The sequence below is a fragment of the Centruroides sculpturatus genome, unplaced genomic scaffold (assembly GCF_000671375.1).
Source record: "Centruroides sculpturatus isolate CEXI.00-Female unplaced genomic scaffold, Cexi_2.0 scaffold93, whole genome shotgun sequence".
Taxonomy (NCBI): Eukaryota; Metazoa; Arthropoda; class Arachnida; order Scorpiones; family Buthidae; genus Centruroides; species Centruroides sculpturatus.
The window spans coordinates 424706-452607 of record NW_019384297.1 but is presented as its reverse complement, the minus strand read 5'-3'; the positions used below and the strand labels follow the sequence as shown (position 1 = coordinate 452607).

The 27902-nt window shown below is 33.8% G+C and overlaps 3 protein-coding genes across 6 annotated transcripts in view; 1 reads left to right on the top strand and 2 right to left on the bottom strand.

The window, feature by feature from the left end:
- Nucleotides 1-157: 157 nt before the first annotated feature.
- Nucleotides 158-1742, top strand: LOC111624706. Its single transcript, XM_023367652.1, has 2 exons — nucleotides 158-397; nucleotides 1443-1742. Exons 1-2 carry the CDS (start codon nucleotides 236-238, stop codon nucleotides 1626-1628), a joined length of 348 nt encoding a protein of 115 aa, XP_023223420.1. The 5' UTR covers nucleotides 158-235; the 3' UTR covers nucleotides 1629-1742.
- Nucleotides 1743-2405: 663 nt separating this feature from the next.
- Nucleotides 2406-2930, bottom strand: LOC111625741. Its single transcript, XM_023368990.1, has one exon. The coding sequence runs from the start codon at nucleotides 2928-2930 to the stop codon at nucleotides 2406-2408; it is 525 nt and encodes a 174-aa protein (XP_023224758.1).
- A 7772-nt stretch (nucleotides 2931-10702) lies between these two features.
- LOC111627866 overlaps nucleotides 10703-27902 on the bottom strand; it is a 27777-nt gene continuing 10577 nt past the window's right edge. For 2 of the 4 annotated variants that reach the window (XM_023371709.1, XM_023371640.1), the window contains exons 2-3: nucleotides 15912-16260; nucleotides 10703-11274 (exon numbers count right to left, since the gene is read on the bottom strand). In XM_023371709.1, the coding sequence (XP_023227477.1) occupies nucleotides 11074-11274; nucleotides 15912-16190 (480 nt within the window). In that variant the 5' untranslated portion in view covers nucleotides 16191-16260 and the 3' untranslated portion in view covers nucleotides 10703-11073. Of the gene's footprint in view, nucleotides 11275-15911; nucleotides 16261-25593; nucleotides 25790-27902 lie in introns of those variants that run through there. The other 2 variants (XM_023371775.1, XM_023371568.1) reach the window with 2 other exon arrangements.

The following is a 27902-nucleotide window of genomic DNA, read 5'->3' as shown; positions in this document are numbered from 1 at the left end:
TCAAAATCATACTTTTATCATTTTACATGTAATTTATGAATAAGGTATTGTGTTTAAAAAATTTTGCAAGAGCATGCAGGATACGTGACCGGAAACAAATAACGTAATGCATTGTTGACTCAACAAATTACATTTATATAAATATAAGTGTATTAACTACAGTTTAAAAAAGTCATTTCATTCAACTAGCATCAACAATAACTAAATCGACTTTTAAAAAAAGGAAAATTATAAAATGAAGTTGCTTATTGCAGATATGGAGAACAAGAAATATTTTGTTGACAAAAGTAATGTCTCTTTGAAATCTTCGGAAGAAAACTCACAATCGATCCAGACTTTTTCATCTCACCAAGAATCTAAGAAAAGTAAGCAATCCGAGGAAAAAAGAAAATCAAAGGTAATTTTACTTAAAAATTCTGATTTTAAAATTTATTTTACTTAAGTAACTAAAATTATTCATTAATTTTTACTTTCTAAATTTGACTATATTAGTTATAAATACAAATATATTTTTTATTTTTAACTCTTTCTCTTTTTTTCTGCGAATACTAATAAGGTCTAAATAAAAATCTTTAAAAAAACATCGCCTAATTCATGATAGGTCTATTATGAGTTAGGCCAGACTTGTAATGGGCGGTTGAGTAATAAAGCGAACAAATTTATTGTATTATATTGCATTAATTAAATTATAAAATCAGATTATAGTAAAAAATATTTAAAATTTTCTAACCAATTAAAAATTATAAGCATAAAATGTAGAAGCTAACATATGAATTATTATTATTTAACTGCAATTGCTTTGTTGCTCTCTGTCTCCTAAGTCAATCCCCAATTAAATAGTTTAAAAGTTAATTGAAAACATCAATGTAAATAGCATAAAAGTCCAAAATTTAATCAATATAATATTAAATTAACTCTAGTAATATGTCGATTGAGTCTTCTATTATTTATTATTATTATTAAATGCATGAGTACAATACAAATACAATACATATAAAATTATTATAAAATATAGATACTGCTTTTTAATTTATTTTCTAATAACTTTTAAATTTTTTTTTGCATTAAAATATTATAAACCATTAGATTATTACAGATGTTATTAATATATTAATTAATGTATTTATATATCCACAAGAGGAAGAATATATATAATGTTTATATCAATTCTTCTTTCTAAAAATATTGACTTACTCAATTACAAATATAATAACTGAATATATGTACACATAACTGTATAGGAACATTAACGTAATGGTCGAACATTGCTATTTAATTGAAATATTTACAATTTCGCATAACCAATGAAAAATGAAAATATGGAACATTGATTTTATAAATATTTAAATATAAGAAAAACGGGAAAAGTTATGTAAAAAATTGTAGAAAATTATTTCAAAAATTTTTCATATTAATGAATTTTTATTAATTTTTTTGTGTAGAAATCAAGAAAAATATCTCGAATGGTTTTAAACTTCTGTCGTTACGTTGGTCTGGGTGTAGCTAACTCTGCTCCTATTGTATTGTACTACCCAGAAGTTCCTTGTAGAGGACAGTTTACCGATCATTCAGGAAATAAGTTTCGAGACAGCTTTTGCAGAACTGCTTGTACATTATCTTTTCCGTAATCTTGTTATATTTTTTCAATATTCTAATTTTCATCGCCTTTATATCAATGTTGTATAAAGTTTAGCGAAGGAAAATGATATATAAAAATACCACAAAATAAAATATATAAGCTATATATATATATATAATCTGTATATATAATAATTTATGAAATAATTTGTATTTATTTATAATGTAAATAAACCATTTGATATTGATACTGTTGTTATTGTGACTTTTCAATTAAAAATTTGATTTCAATACCAGTTACAACTGTTGTACAAGATATACAGAATTACTTGTATGATTTTATGCCACAGTAAAACCTATGTAAACCGAAATCGCACAATATCTATATTTTTTCGCTTTAGTAGGTTTCCGTTTTGAACAGGTTTTATATTAGTATAATTTTCTTACTTTTTATCTTTTAACTATACCGGATAAATGTCACAGTTACGTTCATTTTATAGTAAAATCACTTCGTTTACAAACGAACAAACATTTTATTACTACGTTTATTCCAAATTAATCCAAATCTCGTGTCTGTCTTATGTCTGTGTCTTATCGTCACGTGATCTTCGTTTCTATAAAAAATATTGAAATCGTTTACACTGTAGTGACAGTTACATATGAAGGCGTGTTTACTTATTTTCTATACAGATGGAATTTTAATTTTCCGCTTTATCAGGCTAAATTACGTTCTTTGTACTAAAGAAAATTTTTTTTTGTTTACGCATTAGGCAGGTTTCCAGCTTAGAACAAAATTTAACATCGGAAAACCCCTCTTCTCTTTGGCCTTAGTCCCGCTTGGCAGCGGAGTCAGCACACCTGGATTTTATTCTGAATCGCCATTTGGCCCGATCATGGGCCTGGTCTGGATGTAGGCCCACGGCCCGCAGGTCGTGGTGTAGCGTGTCCAGCCAACGCTGCCTTGGGCGAGATCCAGGTACATCCAAATGTAAGCCCATGTGGATGATGGAATCGGCGCCAGCGCGGAACGCATGACCATAGAGGCGCATGCGACATTCGCGTGCTTTCTCGCTGATTTCAGCAACGCTATACTGGGCTCTGATGTCAACGTTGGGTACTCGGTTGAGTCCGGTAATGCCTCTGGCATCCAACGCAGCATCCTGGTCTCCATAGTAGCAAGTCGGCGGTCGACGACCTTCGTAGTTGGCGCGCACCCGGCGCCGTACAGTGTGACAGGCCGGACGACGGTTCGATAAATGTTTGACTTGATTCGGGCCTAATGCGTCGGTCCACAGCACACTTGTAATTGACCACCACTTCAGCCAAGCTGCGTTGACATTTCGCATTGACATTTCTGTTTAGACAGTTTTCCGAGTTATTTGTTTTAGACAGGCTTTAATGTATTATCAAAGCTACAGTAAATGTGATATGCAAATTATCTGATGGATGAAAACTTTTGGTCTCTTATATGCAGAGCTTTTATGAGCTCTGGATTGAGTGACTCCTTTATTCATTTTTTAAGGTCGCGTATTGTCCAGACTTTGGACCAGATTTCAAAGAATAAGAGATACTGAACGTCAACAAGAAAATGGACGTCCAAAATTACCATTCCTGAGCAAGACTGCTATTTGACGTTAATAGCACGTCGTGGCAGAGGAATGTCTGTTACGCATCTCTGTAGAGTTGTCTAAGGCCACCGTCGTTAGAATTTCACGATTACAGGAGTCTTCAGGCGAATGGTCAGACGCATAACACGTTGCATTCAATTGGTTCTTTGTGACCAGAACACCTTTAAGATGGTGTCAAGAACATCAACGTTAGACTTTAATTAAATGAACGGGGAAATTCTGTTCACTGAGGAGTCCAGTCTATAGAATGATTCTCGTACGATTAGAATCTCGAGAAAGCGAGGAATTCTGAAAGTTATAGTTCCATGCATATTGTGGAAGAGGTGGTCTGTGGTAGTATGGTTTGTGTGAGAAACTCTAGGTAAACAAGTTGCATTCCGTCAACCTTCATCAAAAACACTCCAGTAGCTTCGACGCTTTTGTTCAGGAATGTACAGTACTTTGCTCCCATAAACAACGTTATAACCAGAATGAGCTATCGCTATACAACGTGTTTGAGCGCAGGAGGAAAACTCAGACCATATTAATTATTTTTGTTTAAAAAGATTTATAGAAATGCTTAATACCTTTTCGTGCTGTTTTTTGTTTGGCGTAATCAATGGCGTAGCTAGCATGGGTGGCACCCGGTGCGGATATCGTGGTGTAACCCCAAGAATGAAAACTGTTAAAATTAATAAAAATCCGATAAACGTAACGTATGATTTTATTTAATTAATACAAATAAGTGTCATTAATTATCAAGTTACAATATTATGATAATAATAGTCAGTTTTATTAAACATTCTTTCACATTGATGTATGAAACTGAAAGTTGGGTATGGCAAAAGAAGAATGAGAGTAGAATTAATATACACTCATATACATATTACGTACAAACACTTAAAAGCTTTTCTTTCTAGCTTTAACAGCTGCAAACTCGGAAATCATATCTTCAAAATTTATATTTTGTGTTGACTCGTGTTCTATTGTTAACATGCCAAGATTGTTAAGTTTCATTTGGGTCATTGTTGCCCGCAAGTAATTTTTAATTCATTTTAGTTTGCTAAAACTCCTCTCACACGAAGCAACTGATACGCAAATTGTCAGAAATAACTTTAGTGTGACAATAAGATTCGGAAGAGATTCTGTAAAATTAAATTATTTAATATAGATAATTTGGTTCTTTCTTTCTTTCTTTCTTATCTTATCTTATTAATATGGAGACTCTAGCCTGTTGGCTTTCTCGGAATCACTCCGCTTAGAAACTAGGCAAAGCGGTTGGTGCGGTGAACAAAACACTCCAAGATTTCGATATGGTGGCAAAGAGAAAGGTCGGTATGAGGCCAGTATATCGAAGTTAAAGTACGGACGATCGTGAGGTCCAAGATTAAGAGACGGCCTAGCTCTTGGCGGTCCCGTGTGTATTGCGGGCAGACAAGTCAATAGTGAACGGAAGTTTCTGGCGAGCCACAGTGGGTGCAATCTGGGGGGCGCATTGGCGTCGAGAATAGAGGAAGTTGTTCAAGGGGGCCGTATCAGTTCGAAGTCTAGCCAATAGGGTTTCTGTGTGGCGAGATGAGGCGTGATGGTATATCCAAGGGACAAAAGGTCAGAGATGGTCGCGACCTTTTCCCCGAAGAATAGTAGACCAGGTATCGGTGTAGTTGCGGATGATCGATTCCCGAAACGTGCCATGAGAGGTCTCCACCAGGAACCTATAGGAGTGTCATGACTAGCGGCTTGGTCTGCCGCTTCATTTATGTGAATGCCAACGTGACCAGGGGTCCACCCGATTTCAAGGGGTGTTGGTGAGAGCTGATAGTTGCAGCTAGGTCAATTATAACCGCTGCAGAGGAAAAATTTACGTTGTCGACTGCCTGGAGAACTGATTTGCCATCCGATACGATGGCCGTCGGAGTGTTAAGACGGGCACTGAGATTAACTGCCCATTGGATGCCGAGATCCTCCGCACCGAAGACGCTGCAGCTCGTGTGTAGCGACCAAGTTTCCTTGACCGTTTGAGCCGGAAGAACCACTCCGAAAGCCGTCCGTACGTATGATTTTGAGGCATCTGCCCCAATGACAGTCCAACACCATCAGTTGGTAGAATGTAGATCATTGAAACGAGCATTCAAGGATGCCGGAGGTTGGTTGGAAGCATTTGGAAAGTCGTCTAGACGAATTCTAGGTTGGATGTTTACGGGGCTCGGGGGTACGTGTTTTTACCGGTAGAGGTGAGAGATGTGTAGACCTTCCTGACGAATCAGGGAGAGAACCCTAGAGGCATACGGGACCTGGAAGGGGCGCCAGTGGTAGTAGTCTAGACTGGAAGCTGTGCTGAAAATTTTGTAGAGATGGCTATAGTGGCCTCTTGAGAGGTGAGTGATGGCGTGTGATATAGCCTTCTGGCGCAGCCTAGACTGGAGTGGAATATAGCCTGACTCGGCATATAAAGACAAGAGTGGAGTAGACTTGGGCACGCCCAAGGCTGTGCGAAGGGCTTCGTGAACGGGTTTTTCGATGCGACGGATAGTGGTTAGAGGGGCCCCTTCCAGGAGAAGAGCGCCAAATTCCGCTATCGGACTAAAAACGGTATAGATTAAGCGGAGGAGGTCGGCTCTCCTGGCACCGTTATTACAAGAAGCAAAAAATTTAAGGAGGGAACGGCTCGAATCACTTTGGTTCTTAAGAAAGTCTCGTAAGCGTGCCAAGTGAAGTTATGCGAAAAATGAAGTCCGAGGATGCAGAGAGAAGGGCGCTGAGGAATATTACCTGAGTTAAGAGACAAAGTGGAGGGAGGTGGAGTTTGGAAGAAAAATCGACGGAAGCGCTTTTAGTGGCGGAAAAGGATAAACTCCATGTGGCAGCCCAATGTTCAAGGTGGATCCAGGGCTAATTGAGCATTGCGAGCTGCTTGAGAAGGCCTGATACTAGAGGTGAGAATGTATAAATCGTCCGCGTAAAGGACGGCAGTGACATTGTGGGGGAAGACAGTCCAATGGTCCGCCATGTATAATGTAAATAGAATGGGAGCGAGAACGCTCCCCTGCGGGACACCTTGGATAAAGGCGTGAGGAGGTGATAGCGTTCCGCGCCAACGGACGCGAAAAGAACAATGTAGTAGGAACGATTTAAGCCAGGACAAGACTCTCCCTCCCATACCGAAAAATTCTAATTTAGCTAGGAGTCCTTCTTGGCACACAGAGTCATATGCCCCTTCTAGGTCGAGTGCGACTAGATACACCAAGTCCCTTCATGCACGGGCCACGGCTATATGGTGGTCAATTATAACCACTAGGTCAATTATGTTGGTTATAAGGGCCTCTTCTTCTACCCCTCGGTAGGGGAGAAAGCCAAAGTGGTGTTGATGGAAGATATCAGAATGAAAAGTCCATTTATGGATTCGATACAGGATTAGTCTTTCGAATAGTTTTGCGACGTGAGAGGTAAGAGAGATCGGCCTATAAGAGGCGCATATTGTCGCTGGGCGACCCGGTTTAATGATCAGAACAACGGTAGAAGAGGTCCAGTCTGGGGGGCAGGACCATGAGGTCCAGAGGTCGTTTAAGAGGTTGAGGAGGGCCGAGAAGCCCACATTTGGGAGGGTTAGTAAGGCGTGTGCGCTTACGCCATCTGGGCCCGGTGTAGTGTTTCAAAGACGGTGTATGGCCCGGCGGAGTTCGAGGAGATGAAAGGGGAAATCGTCAAACTTTGGGGCCCCAGCCGGGGATCATCAAGAGGAGCAAAAGTGCCCCTTGGGCGGGTACGCCCAAAGAAAGATGCAAAGGCTTCCACCTGCTGGATGGGACTGAGTAGGTAGTCTGTCGTTTGGATTATGTGTTGGGTGGCCGTGATCGCCGGCGAGGATCTCAGTCGACGGAAGATGAGATAGAATGTGGATGGAGAGGGGGAGAGGCACACAAACGACCCCACCACTCCCGACGAGCCTGACGGGTCTTCCGGTTCTAATTGTTTATATTTATCCCACCAGGAGTGAGACCCCCTCCTGCAGGCTAGGAGAAACGCATGACGTTTAAGTGCTCTAAGGCGGCTGCATACCACAGTGGTTGACCCAAGGAGGGAATGGAGTGGATTATAGTATTAGAGGAAACCGTCTCACGAATAGTTTCTACAAAGGCGTTATACAAGGTGGGAATCGATTCCTCGGTGGTCCAAAGCTGATCAAGATTATTGGAATACACTCGTTTACACTTTTCAACAAACTCCAGTTTGTTGAAAAGTGTAAACGAGGGGTAGTCGTTAGGTTAGGGGTGCCCGAGAAAGATAGAGTGATTGAAACAGGAGCGTGGTCACTGGTTAAGGTGTCCACGCAAAGGCTCCACAAGGCGGAACCTAATAAGCCCGAGCAGCAGAAGGTCAGGTCTATAGCTGATGATCCGTTTGGGTGGAAATAAGTTGGTTCCCCTGAGTTCAACAGCATAAGTTCGCGGATGAGAACCAATCGAAGAGGGTGCGGCCCACGATATCTGGGCGTTTGCTCATCATCCTTGTTGGGTGGTTATCCCAATAAGGATGATGAGCGTTCCAGTCCCCGCACACTATGCGAGGGTGATGGTTGCCCCGCAAAAGGGGGTCCAGTGAAAGAGTCGAAAGGACGCCATGTGGCGAATAAACATTAACAAGGGAGAGAGGAGCCCGTGAAAAATATACCAAGATCTCTTGATATTCGGTGCCTGTGATCTTAGGACCAGGGAACAACTGGCGGGCGGGCCACCGGTGAGAGACCGCTGTTATGAAACCCCACCCTGAGCAGAGGTGCAATCATGATGGAAGAGAGTGAATCCTGGAATGGAAAAGACCACTTCAGGAGTTAGCCACGTCTCCTGTACCAGGAGGATGTCCATGGTACGTAGCCAAGACGCCGCCAAAAGGAGATCACGTTTAGAACGAAGACCTCTCGCGTTCCAGTGTATCAAGCGGAGATTTTTCAAGTTGCTTGAGGAGTTAGACATTACGCTTGGGGTGTTGGGCGGGTGGCGGCGAAGTTTAGNCAAGCTGTCTCGAATCTGTGAAATCATAACTGTGACTTATACTGACGTCCTATCTGTCTGGAATCTGTGAAATCATAACTGTGACTTATATCGACGTCCTATCTGTCTCTTTTCTCCGTTATCACCAGGCTGAGTCACGTAATTGTAAAATGGGAACTCTACGACGGAAAAGTGACGAATCGAAAGTATCGTGAGCGCGTATTTTGATGTATGCACAGTCATACATGGATTAGAGCGATAGAGAAAAGAGAAAAGGAAGGGCAAAGACGAGCGCTTAAAAAGGATAGGCATGTGACCCTCAGATGTGCGAGGATTTGCCAACGATAGACGTGTACGTGTGCTGATCTTTGTAATTATAAATTGTGAATACAAGTGACTAATATTATTTTCTTTTTTATTTTGTGCATGTTACAAGTTATAAATAAATATAAACAAACAACGCCAACCCGATAACATTAAATCTAAATACCAAAACGATTAATTTACTGTGTTTTTGTTATTTATTACTCCTATTTTTAGGTATTCGGTATTCGGCCGAATAGTGATTAGATATTCGGTATTTGGCCGAATAGTGAAAAATAGGCCGAATAGGCCGAATACCGAATAGTAACCGAATATTCGTTACATCACTAATCTTAATCCGTCACTGGAGAAATAAATCTTAATTCGTCAGAAGTTATGAGTACTTCCGATCCCGACGGTGACTGCTGAAGGCGTTCGCGCGAGGGCGACGCCATAACCAAGTCCGGAGAAGAAGCCACTCCGGCTGAAAGAAAAAGGAAAATTCCTACCTGGGTAGAGAAAAAAACCGAAGAGGAAGACCAGAAGCTAAAGAATAAGGAACTGCAGTAAAGTCGACGAAAGTCGCAGGAAAAAGTTACTTAAAATCACTGAAATCGAGGAACGAAATGAGCACACCAAGATGGCGGTTGAATTTCGCGCCTTTTTTATTCCAGATAATTTGGTTAAAATGGCTTCAAGCCTAAGTGATTTATCGTTGAAAAACATTGTGATGGTTTGTTTAAGTTTTTATTTTTTTCATGGTCGGGTGTCACCCGTTTAGGGGTGCTCCCAGCTACGCCACTGAGCGTAATTTAGATAAAATTTTTGCATTTTAATTGTTTCGTTGCATAAATAATACCATATTCTGCTTGTATGTTAATTAAATTTCATGCTATTCTGATCGGTAGATTCTGAGATATAGGCCAAATTAATATTACGCTTATTTTTTGGATATGACTATAGTGTTATACCTATTGTAATTGACTGTATTTCTGTTGTGGCTTTTATAATCACAGACGTTTTATTAGTCATACGACTAAAGGATAAAGCGTTAGCCTCAAACTATTCTGTTGTTGACCATGACGATATATTAGTTTGTTGTTGTAGACTGTTTTTGACTTTGTCTAATGCCTCAGATAAGCTTTTACTGTTTGAATTTAATTGTTTTAATTTATTTTTTAATTCATTTAACGAGATTTTATTTCTTCTGTTTTGTTTTGTTTGATTTTAAACTTGGGATATTAGAAGAAATTTCCTAATTTTGGAAATGACAATTTACTTGTTTTCTGTATTTTTTAACATATATACAGTAGTAATCTTTTATGATTGTAAAATTGACAGCCCAGATGATTAAAAGATATTCTTTTTTTTTCTGAAAAACCCATTTTTTAGTCCGGATTGTCATTCTCAGGAATTTTTTAATGTTAATCTGGAGATTTCAGGTTCAGTCCTTCATCATTCAGTCATCACCAAGTGAGTTTGATTGAATTCATAATGATTATGCCTAGATATTCTATACCGTTTCTGCCCAGTGAGTAAAAGGGTTTAAAAGTTTTAACTTCTAATTCCTTTCATTAATAGATACTTAAGTACGATATTAGAAATAAGTTAAATTAACATAAAATGAGTTTCGTTTTACGTCTTTACATCTTTTTGAATTATTAAATTTTGTAATTAAATACAAGTATAATAGTTAATCACATTACATACACAATAGCAAACAATAATCAAAATTTATTTCTTATTCTGGTTGTGTTGATTCTGAGGGTAAACTTTCACGAATATTTTTGGAAAAAGTATTTCTTACTTCGGATCATTGGAACTAATGGTCATAATGGAGTAGTTACTATTCGACCATCATTAATTTGGTGATGGTAAGTTACTGAATTTTTCTCACGATAAGACACATAATATCAGTTTGTTCCTTTCTGTTACAGACTCAGTCTAAATTCGGGTGTGAATTAAATTTGAAAATTTCTTTTAGCATTATTTCTTCTTGCTAACTTTATCAAATTGATTTCTATTTTTAGCCTAAAGGTTTTCATCTAGAGAATTTTATTAAAATTTTAATAAATCTGTATAAATCATTAAGTTCTAAACAATACAAAATACAAAAAATTATGTAATTGATTTTATATTACGTATTTATTATTATTTTTTGAATAAATTATATCTGATACATTTCAATATCGAAATCTTTACATACTTTTTATATGTTGCATCTGGATGGTGTAAAAACTGAACAGCGTTAAAAGTCATAACTGCATTTTATTTCAATGATAAAAATACATACATTTAATTTCTTTTTACAGGCATCAAAATATTTAAAAAAATTTTATATTTATATATTTATACAAATTTATAAATGTGGACAACATTAAAACACAAGATTATATATTTATCAGTTCTAAACATAAGATTTACTATTCAAAAATGGTCAATATTAAACCGTTCGAGCTTACCTATAAATATTAAAAAGAACTATAAAAAATTTTGCTATTATTACATTTTTTTCTATGTAAGTGTTACAATATATTGATACAAGTAATTAAGTAGACGATAATAAAAATTTTTAATACTTAAATTAGAATTTGCTACCAATTAGCAAAAACAATCCCCGTTGTCCAATGAGATGAATTGGCGGTATATCTATAATTACAATATCTGTAATCATCGTAATCATAATTATTTTCTAGAGTCGGCGATTGATAAATGACTGGTGGAGCCATACTAGCAACACCCATTCCGATATAATGGCAGGATCTCAGTGCAACTTTACGAATTTTCTTCATTCTCTGTTAAAAAATAAACAATTATTAAAACGTATTTGAAAATAAAAATATATAAGTAAAAATAACGAAATTAATAGTACAAGTTTATTGGCATCGAAAAATAAATAAATAAACTAAAAAAAAACGATCTTAATTGTGTAACCTACAGTACAGAGAAAATTTGTGAATTTGTGACATCAGACTTGGAAAAATTAATAGAACACAATAATCAAATCTAAATATAATTATTCTAAAAGTTAAGGCATTTCTATTTAAAACGATTAAAAACTCAGATTCTTAGTAAAAAGCGAATGGCGATCCAAGGAACTTTATAAACATTCAGTTAGGATACACTTTATGATTGCAGAGTGATAAAATAATTTACTTTTCTGAATATTGCTGATTGAAGAAAGACGTTTGCTTTCATAACTGTACTTTAATATGTATTTCAAAGTATTTGCAATGGTTGATTATTACTTTGAAATAAAACGTGTCTTCAATAAAAATATTTAACATAATAAACAATCAATATTTTAAAAGTTACTAAATTTATGAATAGAAATTCAGACTTTTTATCACTGTGTTTCAAGTATACGTATACTATATATAAAATATCTATAAATCATATTCGCAACTTGATATCTTATTATCCAGAAATGCTTAGATTATATTTCGAAGTACTGTACTGTTGTTTTAACAATTCTGTCTTTTATATTGTCTTGACTGATTATCATTGCCTATCATACGACTTAAATATATGAATTTATTGGCTGGTCACGTGGAGTTTTTTGGGTTTTCTTTACGTTTGTAACATCTAAATAGAGGCCAGTTTTCCATAAAAGATCTGTCGAGGGAAAAATGTTTCCCTCGACAGATCGCCCATTTGTCGCGTTGCCTTAATTGAATAAAGCCAAAAGAAATTTTCGACAAAAAGAACAGGAGTTATTAATTAAGCTTCAAAGAAGATGAATAAAATCGTGTCACACACACACACACACAGCCTACAAGTGACCGAGTGGACTAGTCTCTGAACACTGGGAGTTCGGTCGTGGGTTCGCGCCTCGCTCGGACGGGCTGGCAGCATGGAATTTTCCGGGTTTTCTCCACGTCGATGATGTCTAACTAGGGGTCAGTTTCCCATAAAAAGTCCTCCCGGAAGACATTGTTTCCACCGCCAATCTATAAGGCCGGCTCTTCTGTCTCCTAGCGATTAAAAACAAGCTACTCGGAGTATAGAGCCTATTTGTGTTGAACACTCCGTATTAATACCCTATCGAAGAAAGATAGAAAGTGTCACACTAACGTTTCTGCCCAGTGAGTAAAAGGGTTTAAAAGTTTTAACTTCTAATTCCTTTCATTAATAGATACTTAAGTACGATATTAGAAATAAGTTAAATTAACATAAAATGAGTTTCGTTTTACGTCTTTACATCTTTTTGAATTATTAAATTTTGTAATTAAATACAAGTATAATAGTTAATCACATTACATACACAATAGCAAACAATAATCAAAATTTATTTCTTATTCTGGTTGTGTTGATTCTGAGGGTAAACTTTCACGAATATTTTTGGAAAAAGTATTTCTTACTTCGGATCATTGGAACTAATGGTCATAATGGAGTAGTTACTATTCGACCATCATTAATTTAGTGATGGTAAGTTACTGAATTTTTCTCACGATAAGACACATAATATCAGTTTGTTCCTTTCTGTTACAGACTCAGTCTAAATTCGGGTGTGAATTAAATTTGAAAATTTCTTTTAGCATTATTTCTTCTTGCTAACTTTATCAAATTGATTTCTATTTTTAGCCTAAAGGTTTTCATCTAGAGAATTTTATTAAAAATTTTAATAAATCTGTATAAATCATTAAGTTNAAAATATAGATCTATTGCGTGTAGATGTATAGAGTACACAGGGGCACCCGTACATTGGAGCACTTGGAGCACGTACCCTCCCTCCCTTTTCGTCTGGCTTACCCTTTTTCTAATTCCAAGGGATTCCCAAATTTTTGTTTGTTTGTTTGTTTTATTATCAACAAACAACAGAAGATTCATGACTTCAATTCTATTCTACAAATATAAAAGAAACTAATGTTTATAGTTTCAAAGCCAAGTTTTGATAAACATACGACGAAGTTGCATGAGACAATAGACATATATCTCTCGTTAGTTTCTTTTATCCAAGCAAGGCCAAGTAAACTCCGATTGCAATAGAAACGTCTAGACCAGGGATGCGAACCTCTTTGGCGTGTCATATTGTAAGCATACTTAGCTTTAAAGATGTTTATGCGTGACAAAGTTTTAGGTTTTAATTAGAATTCGGCTTTAATTAGAATAAATGTAAAAAAAACTGATTGAAAAAAATGATTGGGTAATAAACCGAAAAAATGATTGAAAAAGACAGATTATAAATCAAAATGGTATGATACGTTACGTGCCAGATAATTTTAACTTACATGCCACACAGGGGTAGCGAACCTATGGACGTGTGCCATAGATTCGCTACCCCTGGTCTAGACCCTGAGCGAGCATTAATGTCAATTTATTCTGCAGCGTGGCACATATACAACGTCAGCTTTTTCGCCCGATCCGAAGAGTAAAACTAGCGCGTTTATTATTGTTTATCATACTGCCAACGTCGAGAAACTCGTTTTACGTTAAATACAATGGAATGTAGTGAATGTGGTTTAAAATATAGTCATAAACAAAGTTTAAATAGGTATATTAAGTCAAGCAAGCATATAAAAACACAAGCTTCCTGAACAATGTAGGATGCTCTTTTTTATAACTTGTGTCCCCTCCCATTTTTATATTCTGTGGGCGCCGCTGAGTGTGCTTATACTGTGAAACTTCAATTTAATGTCACCATTTATTTTCCTCTGAAATTGGAATAAAATCGAGTATGGAGCTGTACTTAAATACTTTTTAAAATAATTTTATATAGTAATATCGTGTGTAAGGTATAGATGCAGTCTGAAAATTCCTATTTTAAAAAAATACATGCTTATTTGGATAAAACTTTTATGCAAATATTTTCACTGAAACATAAAGCGAATATAATTCATTGAACATTTGTTTTTGTTTTTGTAAAAGTAAGAGTAATTAAATTTTAAAAATGAAAACTTAAAATCTTTGTCCTAAAAATATAATTTCAGACATATTTATTCTGTATAATTTATACTGTATATACAAATTACAAGTGCGAACTTGCCATTAATTGCATACGGTTTATGTCTAACGTAAAATCTCAAGTAACTTTGCTGATTTTACAGAAGTTATTACCTAGCTGGCAACCTCAACGTGGACAAAGATTATGATGAGTAAAGTCAACGAGCTAGAATATGCTACATAGAATGGCTGTGATCTTAGATACAGCGCTCTCGGTGACAACTACGGGTAACGACCGCCATTTTACTTTAAGTCAAAACATTGAAGTCTATACCATATATTAGGCAGGATTGTCACTTTAAAATCTATTTTTCTCATCTAAATCTAGATCGTTTTGTTTGCCCATAGATTTGAGATTTGGGCAATCAGATAAGTGATATAAATCTAGCTTGTTTCATCTCGAATTTAGCTATTTCCTAATTTTTATTTAATTATTATAAAGGAGGCAAGATTAGAGTTTAAAGTGGTAAGTGTAGTACTTAATCCTCAATATAACAATATTTTTATAATCTAAGTACGAGCCAAGTCTTGAAAGGCTTTACTCTCAGCCATATGATTGTTTATTAATTAATACTGTGCTCAGGTCAATCTGATTCGTACTTAATACGTTTTTGATTTTTTTCGGACTATTTTGCTTTTCTTTTGCAGAGTATAAGTAATGTTCTTGTGATTTTATTATAATTATAAATTGCTTGTGAAAAATTTGGTTTAAACTTTAGTCAGTACGTCTCACTGTTACCTTTGTACACCGCATCAAAAAACAATAACAAATAGCTTTGTACGTGTTGTTATTCAAAACTATGAAATAATAACAATGCCCTATAATCACCTACTTATAGGCTTTCCTAACACAAGAGTCAATATGGTGCTATTCCACAATCAGCTGATACTGTGTTACACATTCTTGTCATTATTGTAGACAGTGATAGAAACCGAAAATTTAACGCTACAAACTAATAGCCAAAGAGTGTGCTAATAACATGGAATGGAAAACAAAATCATAAACACGCATTTCCTATTTAGAGATTTAAGCAAACTTTCATACACAATTATCTCAAAATATAGAACGAGAGGGTTAACACCTTTTACCAGGAAGCCCTTCAATTATTAAAATGTTTATGAGTACACATATTTCTTATTAGAATTTATTTATTTGTCGATTTATATTTCAGTTTTAAGGAAAAATAAGAGGTAATCTATTGAAAAGATTTCTTATTCTTCACTTTATCAGATACTCATGTAAAATGAAACTTTTAAAAATAATTCGACACTGGTAATTTAATCTTTAATATTAATGCATTGGATTAACAGGAATATTTGGAAATCTTTTTATTGTAATAACAACTACTGTTCAAAATTATAAATAATTAAAATTCAGTTATTACTATAATATTAAATTAAAGATATGAAATTTATATAACGATAAAGATTTGCTTAAATCAACCAAATTGAATTTAAAAAGTGAAAAGAATATAATTAATTATATTACCTTTTTTCGTTTTTCTTTCTTGGCTAGCTTTTTTGCAGCCTTTTCTTCAGCAGGATCGGAGGTTATGTATATTTCAATTTCTTCTTCTTTCACTAAATACTTTTCATCATCCGTGTTATGTTTCTTAATTTTCTTAAATCGATTTAAAAATCTTGTAATATGTCCATTTTTATTAAAAAATGCGTTCACGTTTTTGTTTTGATCAGCATTTTCTTCGTGTTCTTTCTTTTTTCTTTTGAATAATCTCGATATTTTAAACTTCTCGATCTCTTCTGCCATATTCTTTTTAAATAAAATTTAAGGCAAAGAAAAAGTCAACAGACGTTATCTTGATTTACGAGATTGATAACTGAAAAATACAAAAGATTATGATGTAACATGCAGATGTAATGCAACCGTTTTAATATTTTAGGTTAATAAATATGTAAAAATAATTTATTGTTTATAGAATATAATTGTCCACTGTGTAATTAACTTTGGTTTATATTTCACCAGTTTGGTAAACTGTTTTATTGTGAATAAAATGACACTCGAACTTAAATATCGTATTCGAATTTTTGATTAATCTTACATTGGTTTTTTAAAATTATTTTTAAAATTAATGAATTTAATCACGTGAATATAATACTGTATTAAAGGTATAATAGAGTATTGTATTCACATGATTCACATTTGACAAATAATTTTTTAATTGCAATGAATAAAATAAATAATTGTTGTGACAAATGCAGGGTGTGACAGTGAAGTAAAGTGAAAAAGCAACTGCTTGGTTAGAACACAGAGTTTAATCTAACAAGTTGTATATACTACACATACCAAAAAAATGAAGGGGGATGAGGTATGAATTACAAGAATGTAGTTATATAAACAAAAGTCTAGACACATCTGGAATGTCCCTAGGAGAGCGTTATGATACCCACCAACAATAATCATAGTCATATGAATATAATTTGCGTAGACAAAACTGTGCACTTAGGGAATTTGAGGGCTTAACCCTTCCACTTGAGAAATATTAAATAAAAATAATACAAAAAAACAGAAAAATAGCTTAAATTTATTTTGGATTCGTTCGCTTAGTCCAGGGGTGGCCAAACCGTGGCGCATGCGCCAAACTTGGCGCATTGGACGATTACAAGTGGCGCTTTAGTCAGTTCTGAGCAACATTGCCAGATTTGGCTTCTTTGCAATTAAGAATATTACATAGAAAATTAATTTTTTATAGTCTGTCTTGGCAAGTTCATTTGTTGCACAATTCGTTGCAATCAACTTTACAGATAAAATGAGTGTTCTCCACATAGTAAATTACAGTGTATGCATGTATGTTTATTTTCGATCAGTGCATAGGCGTCTAAATGACAGTGCTACCGTCCGGACAGTCCACGAGTCGGTTGGACTGCTACACCTGTTGACCTTTTTTTTTTTTTTGCTTCTACGATTCACGATACATTCGCAATCGTGTATGCCACTAATGTCAAATGGGACTATTTTGTACGGGTAACTACACCACCACCGCATTTTTTATTAATTTTTTTTTCACACAACTGAATTTTGATCTTTTAAATTGAAATACCTGATTAAAGGGTGGCCGAAATTTTTCTCCGCCCCGGGCGGCTAACACCCACGGTACGCCACTGCGCATCTGAACTCGTCTATCAAAAAATTGGCGCATGGTATGCAAAAGGTTGGCCACCCCTGGCTTAGTCTATTAAGTTGTGTTCTTCTATATACCCAATATAATAAAAATTAATTTTACTACGATATTTTAGTTATATGACAGTAAATGAACAGAGAAAGCGAGAACTTCAAGTTCATATAATATTCATAATGAAGAAAACTTTAGTTGATTATAATATAAGGAAAATCAGGTAGAATAGAACCTAGGGCAGAACAAAACTCCCTATACTTTTTTGTCCAATTTCATAAGAAATCCTACATCGCAGCCACTGTGAATTAGCAACTATATGCTGAAACCTGCTTGAAGGACGGGTCGTTTGACAAGAACTGCCTCAAAGGGTCCAGGATTCATGTGCTGGAATAGTAGTGACGATGAAGATGCTGTTCTCGTTTGGGAATTTTAGTTAATTTTAAAAATTTGCTTAATATTTTAAATTTTTCAAGTAAATATAACTAATTTTGACAAATAATATTTACATAAAGTAAAATAAACTGTAGAACAATGAAATTTTATCATGGGTTATTTTAAGTAATAAAAATATCAGTGTTCCGCTCTGCTCTAGAGCCGACGCAGAACGGACCAAAGTGCATGTTGCTTTACAGTATATCATAAATAACAATTGATGTGTATAATTTTTGGTAGTTTTAAAAGAAATGTTATGTTGTCAAGTACTTAAAGATAATTTATTTTTCAAAATCTTGTTCATTTTCAAATGTCTATGTGGTATCCTTTACTTATTACAATCCTTAACTGTTTCATTCTTCCATGATTCTTCTAAGTGTGACGATTGAAAGTAAATACAGTATTCTCAAGATAAAGTTAAAAATTCAAAACAGCTTAATGTTAAAGTATTCCTTACTGTACTCGGGACTAAATGATTATTGTATACAGTATATACAAGTACAGGTATCCCTCGTATAACACGGTAAAAAGCGCCGTGTTATGCGAATCCGTGTTATATGAAACAAAGGACTAATAGTGTTAGTCCTTTAAAGGACTAACACTATTAGTCCTTAAAGGACATGGTGTTAGGTTTCAAAAGTTAACAAAAGTATAGAGAAAAAGGTGGTATTATGGAACCACTCCATTTCGAACTGATAATAAAGGCGAACTGTAGCGGATTGTGGCTGAACTGAACTAGGCAGACATCCATAGCAAGGGGAAAACCTGTTTCATTTCAGTTAAACGGTTGTCCGTAGTGAATTAGCATATTTGTGTTTTTCGAAATTCGAAAGTTTTGAATGCTAAGTGAATTTAATTATTTCTAAAATATAAATCGTGTTGTTTTATGTTCACTGGTGCATGTATTCCGTTCCAGAGACTTATGGGTACTGTACATATTAATCTGTGTGATGTTTACGTTTTTTAAAGTTTGGTCTTGACAGACATAAGTTAATTCAAGATGGCGATTTCATTGGTGCTTTTAATATAGAACACAACTCCTACGAACTCTCTCTTTGCAAGCAGACATTCGTCCGGAGCAATTTTTGAAAAAGACACTAGGTAGAAAGCCAATTCTTCCTGAGAATATCAAAAAAGAGCTGCTGGAATATATATTGTTGATGGAGGTCGTAGGGGAGACCGGGGCAACTTCGGCATGCGGGGCAAGTTTGTCAAGCGCTTTTTTTTAAAAACAAATTAAAAGGAGACTTTGGTTATAGGTTAGGCAGTTGAGTTTTATTGGTGGCTTGTTGAGTGTAGTGTTTTTATTGTTCTCCAACAAGCGTAGTTGAATTATCAAGCAAATTTTCATTTTCGTTCAATTCCATATAATATTTTTTTTCCATTTATATTGAATTGGCAGGTTTTGTTATAATTCCATGATAACGAAAGTTACTTTTCCTGTTAGAAGGATGTAACTTCAACTTATTCACGTGGCCAGATCGTGGCTTGGCATTCTGTTCTCAGGGTTGTACTTAATGTTTCGAAATCATGACTAGCGGGGTAAGATCGGCAACATAAAGCCACATTAGAAGCAAAGGATAAAAATCAAACAGATGATAAATGAAAACATGTTTGCATTTGTTATTCATGTATATATGTCTTTGAACTTGCATTTCGTTGTAATAATATTAAATGGGTGTTGGATTTGTATTTCTTTGTTTTAATAGTGAATTCCAACTTATACATTGTTAATAACATAATTTTATATACGTGCCTATCTTGCCCCATTACTGTTGCCCCTATACCAGGGGCAACTTTAATAAAAATAATTAAAATAATTACAACTTTACAAAAAGAGAGAAGTTGCCGATCTTGCCCCTATACCCGGGGCAACTTCGTCAATTTCTCTCTTCTTGTAAAGTTGTAATTATTTTAATTATTTTTATTTCCAAATTGATTTTAACCAGTTCTACAGTAAGGTAACATTCCAATAGACAATATGCAAAGCTTTTTTTCAGTTTACAGCAGTATTTATTACACAAAATTTAAGTAAAGCTTAACATGCCGATCTTGCCCCGGTCTCCCCTATATTTCTATTATAAAAGCATTTTTGCGATAAAATACATTGGAGTAAATCATTTTGTAATTATTTAACATTTTTTGTACTTTCCTATTTGTTTTTGGATACATTAAAGCATTTTTTGAAAACATACAGTAAGGTTCCATATTACCACCCGGTTTTCCCTAAGCCTACTTTCTGACTTTTTGTAGAGAAGCCTTCAAAAGCCATACTTATAGTTACACTAGCGAAAAATCCAATTAGGAACATTTAGTTTAATAGTTACTAGTACTTTTCGCACAAAAAATGTGCGTGTAGTTATGATATCTTGTTTACAATTCACTAAAATGAAAATGGGGTTCCATAATACCACCTTTTCCTTTACTATTATTTTTCGTTACTAAGAGAAATATATTTATTAAAGCAATCAATAATTTATTTCCAATCAATAATTAACTAACAATCACAATTAAAACTACTGTATTACGCGTTAATATTAATTTTAGTTAAACGAAGGCGTTTTCTTTTTACAAAGCATTGTCATCTTCTGAGCCTTTATGTTGATCTTGATCAGAAATATAAGCAACGTCTTCATCTCTTTTATTTTTATAATAAAAATTTTTATATGGATGACAAAATAGAAATAAAAATATGTTATTAATCGAAAATTTGTTCTAGAGAATTGCATTTATTCAGTCGAGTACTGAGCGAGTTTTTCCTCAGAATTTGTGTTCGTATACCGAATTGTTCGAGTTGACAACAGTTCAAGTGCTATATTTCGTTCGTCATTTTTACAAATGATTACTTACCTACGGTTGAAAAAAGTTTAATAACACTTACCGAAAAATGTTTAAATAAACTTTACTAAATACGAAAATTAATCTATAAAAAAACAAAACATAGTGACAATCTTAAAGGTTAAAGTCAGAAAGTAACGACAACGACACCTAGTTGATAGGAAAGCTAGGTCAAGGAATAAAAAATTGCATTATCAATTTTCATTAAAGTAAATTGGAAGAAAGGCACAAAACGAATTTCTCAGTTCGTTTTGTGCCATTCGTCCAATTTAAATAATCTAAAATCCATAGATATATTTGAGACAACACTCATGCTCACTTAAATTTAAGAAAAATATATCGAATAACGGAGTTTACACTTAAAAATTGTTAATTTTGTACAGATGATTTCAATTTCTCCTTGTTAGAGTGAAACCGTTTTGTACGGGAATTTCTCCAATTTTCGAACCGTGTGTTAGAACGAAACCAAGTTGCAGAAATGCTGTGTTGTACGAGGGATACCTGAATACACATTTTTTTTTTTTTAAGGTAGTGAACGTGTTCCTATTACGGCTTATCTAAGCTTTGACTCTTTTTTCTAACAAACTTGACTTACGAAAAAGAAAATTCAAAGCATTAGTCGTTCGTACAACTACGTGCCATTAGTGTCACTGGAAAAAATCCAAACCGTCAAAAATTACAAAATTATGCTGAATAGCTACAAATATTGTTGCCAACTCACTTTCATGACATCATCCCAGACCAAGCTTCAAAGCCCGCGATCTTTGTTTAAAAAAGCTAAACATATTATGATTGGCTATTTATATATAAATATTTATAATTTAGCTATATCTGTTCATATATATAACTAGATTAACATTAAATATTAGAATCTGTTCTTTTCTAATAAATTAGATTTCCTTTTTTTTACTGGACTATATGAACATTATAAAAGCTATGTATAGCATGGGAAAAAAGCTAAATTTGCATGATTGGCTATAAAAGATCGAAACCGAAACCAAAACTTTTAATCAATCAACTTGTAAGTTCAACTTCAGGAAAGTACGGATGATGCTATTAAAAACACCTAAACGATATATTTATTTAAAATTGGCATGCAGAAGAAAGAAGATCTTCCCAAAGGTCCTTCTAACATCACGGGAACAGCAATGTTAACGGTGGAATAACATTGTTCATGTGGTGTTAGAAAAACCATTGTGAAGACTTATTTGTTTCTTCTACATGTAAAGTTTAAATACAGATGATGCTTTTTGTTCACTTTGAATGAGAACTAACATGATATTGGAAACAGGTCATACAATATTAGGAACTAGAACACAATAGAACCACGTACCTTATTTATTTTATGTATATCTTTCTGTACATAATAAATATATATTTAGAAAAAAATATTAAAGTTACACACTTAAGCTTATGTCTAGATGTCTTTTGTGCATTTTTAACGAGGAAGAATTTTTTAATGAGGAAGGATATCATGATCTAGTGGGTCACATAAGTTATACAGATACCTTCAGAAAACCGTACGAATTACTCATTTGTATTTTTAAGAGATTTACAAATAAGCAATAAACAATAAATATTAAATGATAAATTAATCGTTACTTCATTTAAAATAATACTTATGTGCAGAAACATAGGGGAAGTGCGTGTAGTCCTGGACATTTAAATTAAACACACAAAAGATATAAAATGACAAACCAAAGCGTTTATTTTCAAACTCAAAATAAGTTTTAGAATGTTACACGTTTAATCATAATTATATTAAACATATTAATAATAAAATTATCATATTAATAAAAAACAGAAACATGACCTAAGCGTTTTTAGCCTTGCAAACGTCACAATAATAATTATTATTTGATGGATCAATGTCAACGCAAGCTTCGTGAGCCCAATCTTTACATTTATGGCATTGAATCCAGTGTGCTTCAAAAATTTCTCCGCAAATGAGGCATTCTATTTCTTGATCATGAACTTCACAGAAAAGACTTTGAGCATATAGTTTTGTTTTAGTTTTTTTTTACCATTCGAGCCTTCTTTTTCTTTTCTAATGTTATTTTATATGGAGATGATATCAAAATCGCACTTTTCTGTTTTTTGTGAGCGCTCACGTGGCGCTTTCTATATCCACCCGGAAGACGTCACAACTATTTCAACAAATCAGTTGTACTAGTTGAAGGTGCTAGTTCAGATATAGGCTGTGTGACACGGCTGAAAGCTGGCCTATTGACATTATTTTCCGTCAAGGCTGGTTCATGCTCGATATCGGTCATCAAAACTTAAAAAGTTTAAATCTCCCGAAAATGGCACAAATAAAAGGATAAATTCTTATGCACTTAAATCTGTTTTGGACTATTCCGAGTCTAGCTGCTTTAGCGAAAAAGAAATCTACAAGTGCAGCATGTCACAATCAGTAATCTTAGCCCTAGGATTTCTTCTCATTCATACTGTCACTTGTCAAAGCAAACGCAGATTTAATAAGGCACCAGTTGACAGTTTTTATGACAAGCTTAACTGATAGAAAAATATGAATTTCCTAGCTCTCGAATTTACAATGCTGATCAAACGGCGGGTATCAAATGTACACAAAAATGAATCATTTTCACAAAAGAAACGAAACAAGTCGGCAAATTAACTTCCGGAGAAATAGGGCGAAATAACATATTAATGTTTGTCACGAGTGTTACTAGTCATTTTATATTTCCTCTTTTCATCTTTCCACGAAAAAAATAGACAAAAGTAGTCTTTTGACGATTAAAGTTTTATCAGAGAGTATCACAATTCCACAGGAGAATGGGTGGATGAAGGGGATATATTTTTGCAGTGGTTGCATTATTTCAAACAGTATCTGTATTCAACAAATGAAAATCTCTCAATCATTAGATCAGGGTGCTAATCACAGAGTGGACAGTAATAAAGTATGCTCGTAAGAATCACATTCGTATGCTAAGTACGCCGCTACACACTGTGCATAAGCTGCAACCCCTCGACAGGACATTTTTAAAGCCTTTTAAACCCAACAGCTCGTGCAATGCTTGTCGATTACGGAGTTCTTAGAACAATGCTGGATATTTTTTCTTAAAGCTGTAAAAAATCTTTACCTGCCATTTTCTTATCTTTATTAACTCTCGGCTGCTCGTCTTATTGATAACTTGCCTTCTCTGACACATTTAATTGCTTCTTAGGCTGCAATTTGAAAAAAATTGTAGGTCTATAAATTCGGACTGTCCGTCCGTCCGTTTGTCTTTCCTTAATCTCGAGAACGGAGTTAGAAAGATAAAATCCAAAATCAGATATAGAAACTTAGGGGTAGAAGGCTCCGATTAACTATATACGAACTTCCGATGAAAGCCAGAAGTCACGTTATTTTAATTCAAAAACTTCCACTGAAAAGTGTTAACTAGATGACCGGCACAACTCTACTGTTAAAGGAAATGTGTTATGTACAGGGGCAAGCCACTACTAATTGGAGAGCATATACAGTACTTTAAATTAAATAAATTAAAAATAAGATTAATAACTGCAGCCCGGCATTGTGGCCATATCACAATAAATAATTGCTCGTTTCATTTTATTTTTGTTTCATTTGCCTATTTTACTGGTTCTGCCCTTAAATTTTGGTATTTTTTATGTTAATACAAGAATAAAGAAGTACATTTTAATACACAGCCTAGGATAAAGATAGCCTAATTGCAAAAAATTATTTTCTATTTGTTAAATTCAAAATCCGAGGGTACTCAACAGACTCAGTCTGGGGCTACCCGACTGCTTAGATTTCATGGTTTCATTAATAGTAATTAAATTATAAATAGAATCAAATAAATACTATTATAATCATAAAATATGTTTAATTGTCAATAACGTAATCAATAAATCGAGTCGAAATATGTTTTGTGTCATATTCTTCTTTGAAGTTTGATATGGGTGGATAAAAATTGTTGACGGATACAAAGCTCACTGTAATATGTAACTTGCTCATGTTATTACTGTATTTATTTGTATTCTTTTGTATGCGTTTGGAACACGTTTGGATACACTCCTTTATATATATATATATGTGCTTGATTGCTCAGTAGTTCGTGTCCAACGGAGTGTCTTGATGTCATGAGGTGCACCTCTTCATCTGTTAACATGCATTGTTTTGACATATGTTGTATGCTTTGTGATCTCGGTATTTGGTTCTAGGCCCCTTATCGTTTAAGGCGGCCTCTGCTGTACTGGTATCTCTCATCATAAGCATATGTAAAACGGTTCTGCTATGTATACCGCCCACATGTCAGCTGTCCAAATTGGATTCTGTTTGTATATAATCTTGTCTATCGCATCGTACGGGTATGTAAAACCAGATTATCCTATGTAGCAACCAGATGATTCTATGAATCCCGAGCATATACTATCCATCCGGATTGGACTCTGTTATGTATATTGTATATTGTACTTGTATAATGTATGTTGTCTTGTTTTTTCAATAAATGCCGACGAAAGGCACCAATGGGATCCCATCCTACCAACTTCCCTTCACACCTTTCCTATCAGCTATCGCCCCTCCTTTACTATCCACCACAACCCACCCCAACCTTCTATTTCCGCTTCACAAGGACTGAGTCGAAGAGTAAGCAGACAGCCTGCTTACTCTTCGACTCAGTCTCAGTAGTTCGTGTCCGGGGATACTCGCACTTTCCCTAATATTTTCATGTTCTGCCGTTCTATACAGAACAAAGCAAACGGAAAAAGTTAATATGAATGCTCGACCTCAAAGTACTTTACCTATTGTTGCTTTCAACCCTGGAAATTCTGTAATCTAAAATGTTTTCAACACTTCTAATGCTCAAATACATAACTTTAAGAATAAGCAATCTGTGCGACAAAATTGATATGGGGAGGGTTGCAAAATTCGTCGAAATAGGTTAAACTCGTGCATTGCGTATTTTGTCAAGATAAACGTGATAAACGTTTGATTTACGATTTAAAATGGGCATGTAAAATGAAATAATTTGTTATAGTTATTTCAAAGAAAATATAAGTAGACCTACCGGTTTTTAGATTAAAAAAAAAAAAAAAAAAAAAAAAACAATAGTTGTGTGTCTTACACCTCTGATTTGTAAAGAAAAAATATTTTTAAAAATTGTTTTCTCACCTCTAGCTACAGTATAGAATAAATGTCATAAGAGAACAATAAACTGAAATATAATTCAACGAATACAGTGAAATTGAATCTATTAAACACGAAGCTCTGACATTTATAAATAAATATTATTTAAAACTAAATGTTTAAATAACGTTTTAAAGAAACTTTTTCAAATATTGTATTTTAATATACAATTCTTCCAGTCTATCCTGTTTTAAATATTTGAAACTTTCTCCGAATTTATAAAATTATATTCTTATCATATGTTGATTATCGGCTAAATTTTAAAAATTATTATTTCAAAGTTTATATTGAAAGCTAAAAATTGGATTTTTTTGGATAGGGCTAGATAATAAAATAATTTAATAACAAAAACGAACAGTAAAAATGAAAACATAATCTATTTTTATCTTTACTTAGTCATTATTAAAAATTCTTATTACTAATTTAAAAAATCCAACAACTTTCTAGGCGAAACCGGAAGGGAAAGTTATGGGTTTTTTTATGTTCAAGAAACACTAAGAGATATTAACACAAAGTCAAAAAGTGTTGCGCCATCTGTTATAAAATTTTACTAGAAATAATTTTTATATTATTAATTATTATAACAAGACAAAAGGCTTAATTTTGAGGGTAGAAATGAATTTTTAAAAAATTGTAAATGCCGTTAACAAGTAAACTTTCCATTCAGTCCGACCCCACTCGAGATGTAACACATGATCTCTCTATCTTCTCACCCCTCGACCTTTAACCACCAGAATTTAATAGCATTAATGTCTCTTAAGTACAGATTTTCATGCAAAATTTTGTTTCTTAATCTTTACACCATCCTGAGATATTAAACGAAAGAGATGACAACATACACACGCAAGTGTGCACGCAATCTCGCATATATATAAATGCATATTCACAGAATTTTTTTACTTTTTTGGTTCAGGGAGTCTCAAAACGCTGAGATTTACAAAAAATCTGGAATTTTTTTGCTTTTTAATTTGATGGAATTTAGTAAACATATGTGACGTATTAAATTAAAATAAACGATCAACAATTTCTAGTACATATGAAAAACCATCATTAATACTTTGATCAGATATAGCCTATTAAGTATCAAATTAAAGAAAAAATAATAATACTCGTCTTTGACATTTATTCGTGTCAATGCTTTGAATTTATCAATCTCCTTTTAATATTTTTAATATGTATTGTAAAACAAAAAGTTTGTGAATGTAAGATGATGAAGATGAAACTAGATAACGAAGTTGAAACTTAATCAAAACTTTGTGTAACTGGAGAGTAAACATTACACCGAAATGAATATTTGACCTTGAACTTTCGTAGAAAATCAAGTGATAAATAGTTTTGTTGATTCATTATTACTTAAGGATTTTGTTATATTTGAGTTTTAATAGGTATAATACATATATATTTAAATATATATCTTCAGACATTTTAAAACTTAGAATTAATATAAAGAATTCCGATAAAGATTTTTCACTTTGGACTGAAGCCAAGAAAATTAAATAAATGAAAAATAACTATATTTTACTAAATTGCTTAAGTATACATATCCTGTTTGAATTTAAGAGATATTGAATCATTCTTTTATTCAATTCTGGTTATGCTAAATTTATAGTTCATGTAATACAAAAATGTACAAGTTGATGATCTGATTGTTTTTGTTTAGAGACAATTAATTATATTTTTTCTGTAAAACAGGAATTAAAACTAACGTTATGTGTTTATTAAGACAATGGTATTAATTTCATATCAAATTTCAAGCGTTATAAAATATTTTTTGTAATCATATGTCATACCTCTGTACTACACCACAACAAAGTTTTGTTATATCTAAAATTTTTTTTAAAAATACATTTAAATTACATAAATACCATAACATTAACTTTAATTTATAAATATATACATATATTTAGTAGACATAATAGTAATT

Excerpts from the sequence above, each read along its gene's own strand:
- LOC111624706 (XM_023367652.1), top strand. The coding sequence starts at position 236 with ATGAAGTTGCTTATTGCAGATATGGAGAACAAGAAATATTTTGTTGAC. Across the intron at positions 398-1,442 it reads AGGAAAAAAGAAAATCAAAG|AAATCAAGAAAAATATCTCG; the intron begins GTAATTTTACTT and ends TTTTTTGTGTAG.
- LOC111625741 (XM_023368990.1), bottom strand. The coding sequence starts at position 2,930 with ATGTCAATGCGAAATGTCAACGCAGCTTGGCTGAAGTGGTGGTCAATT.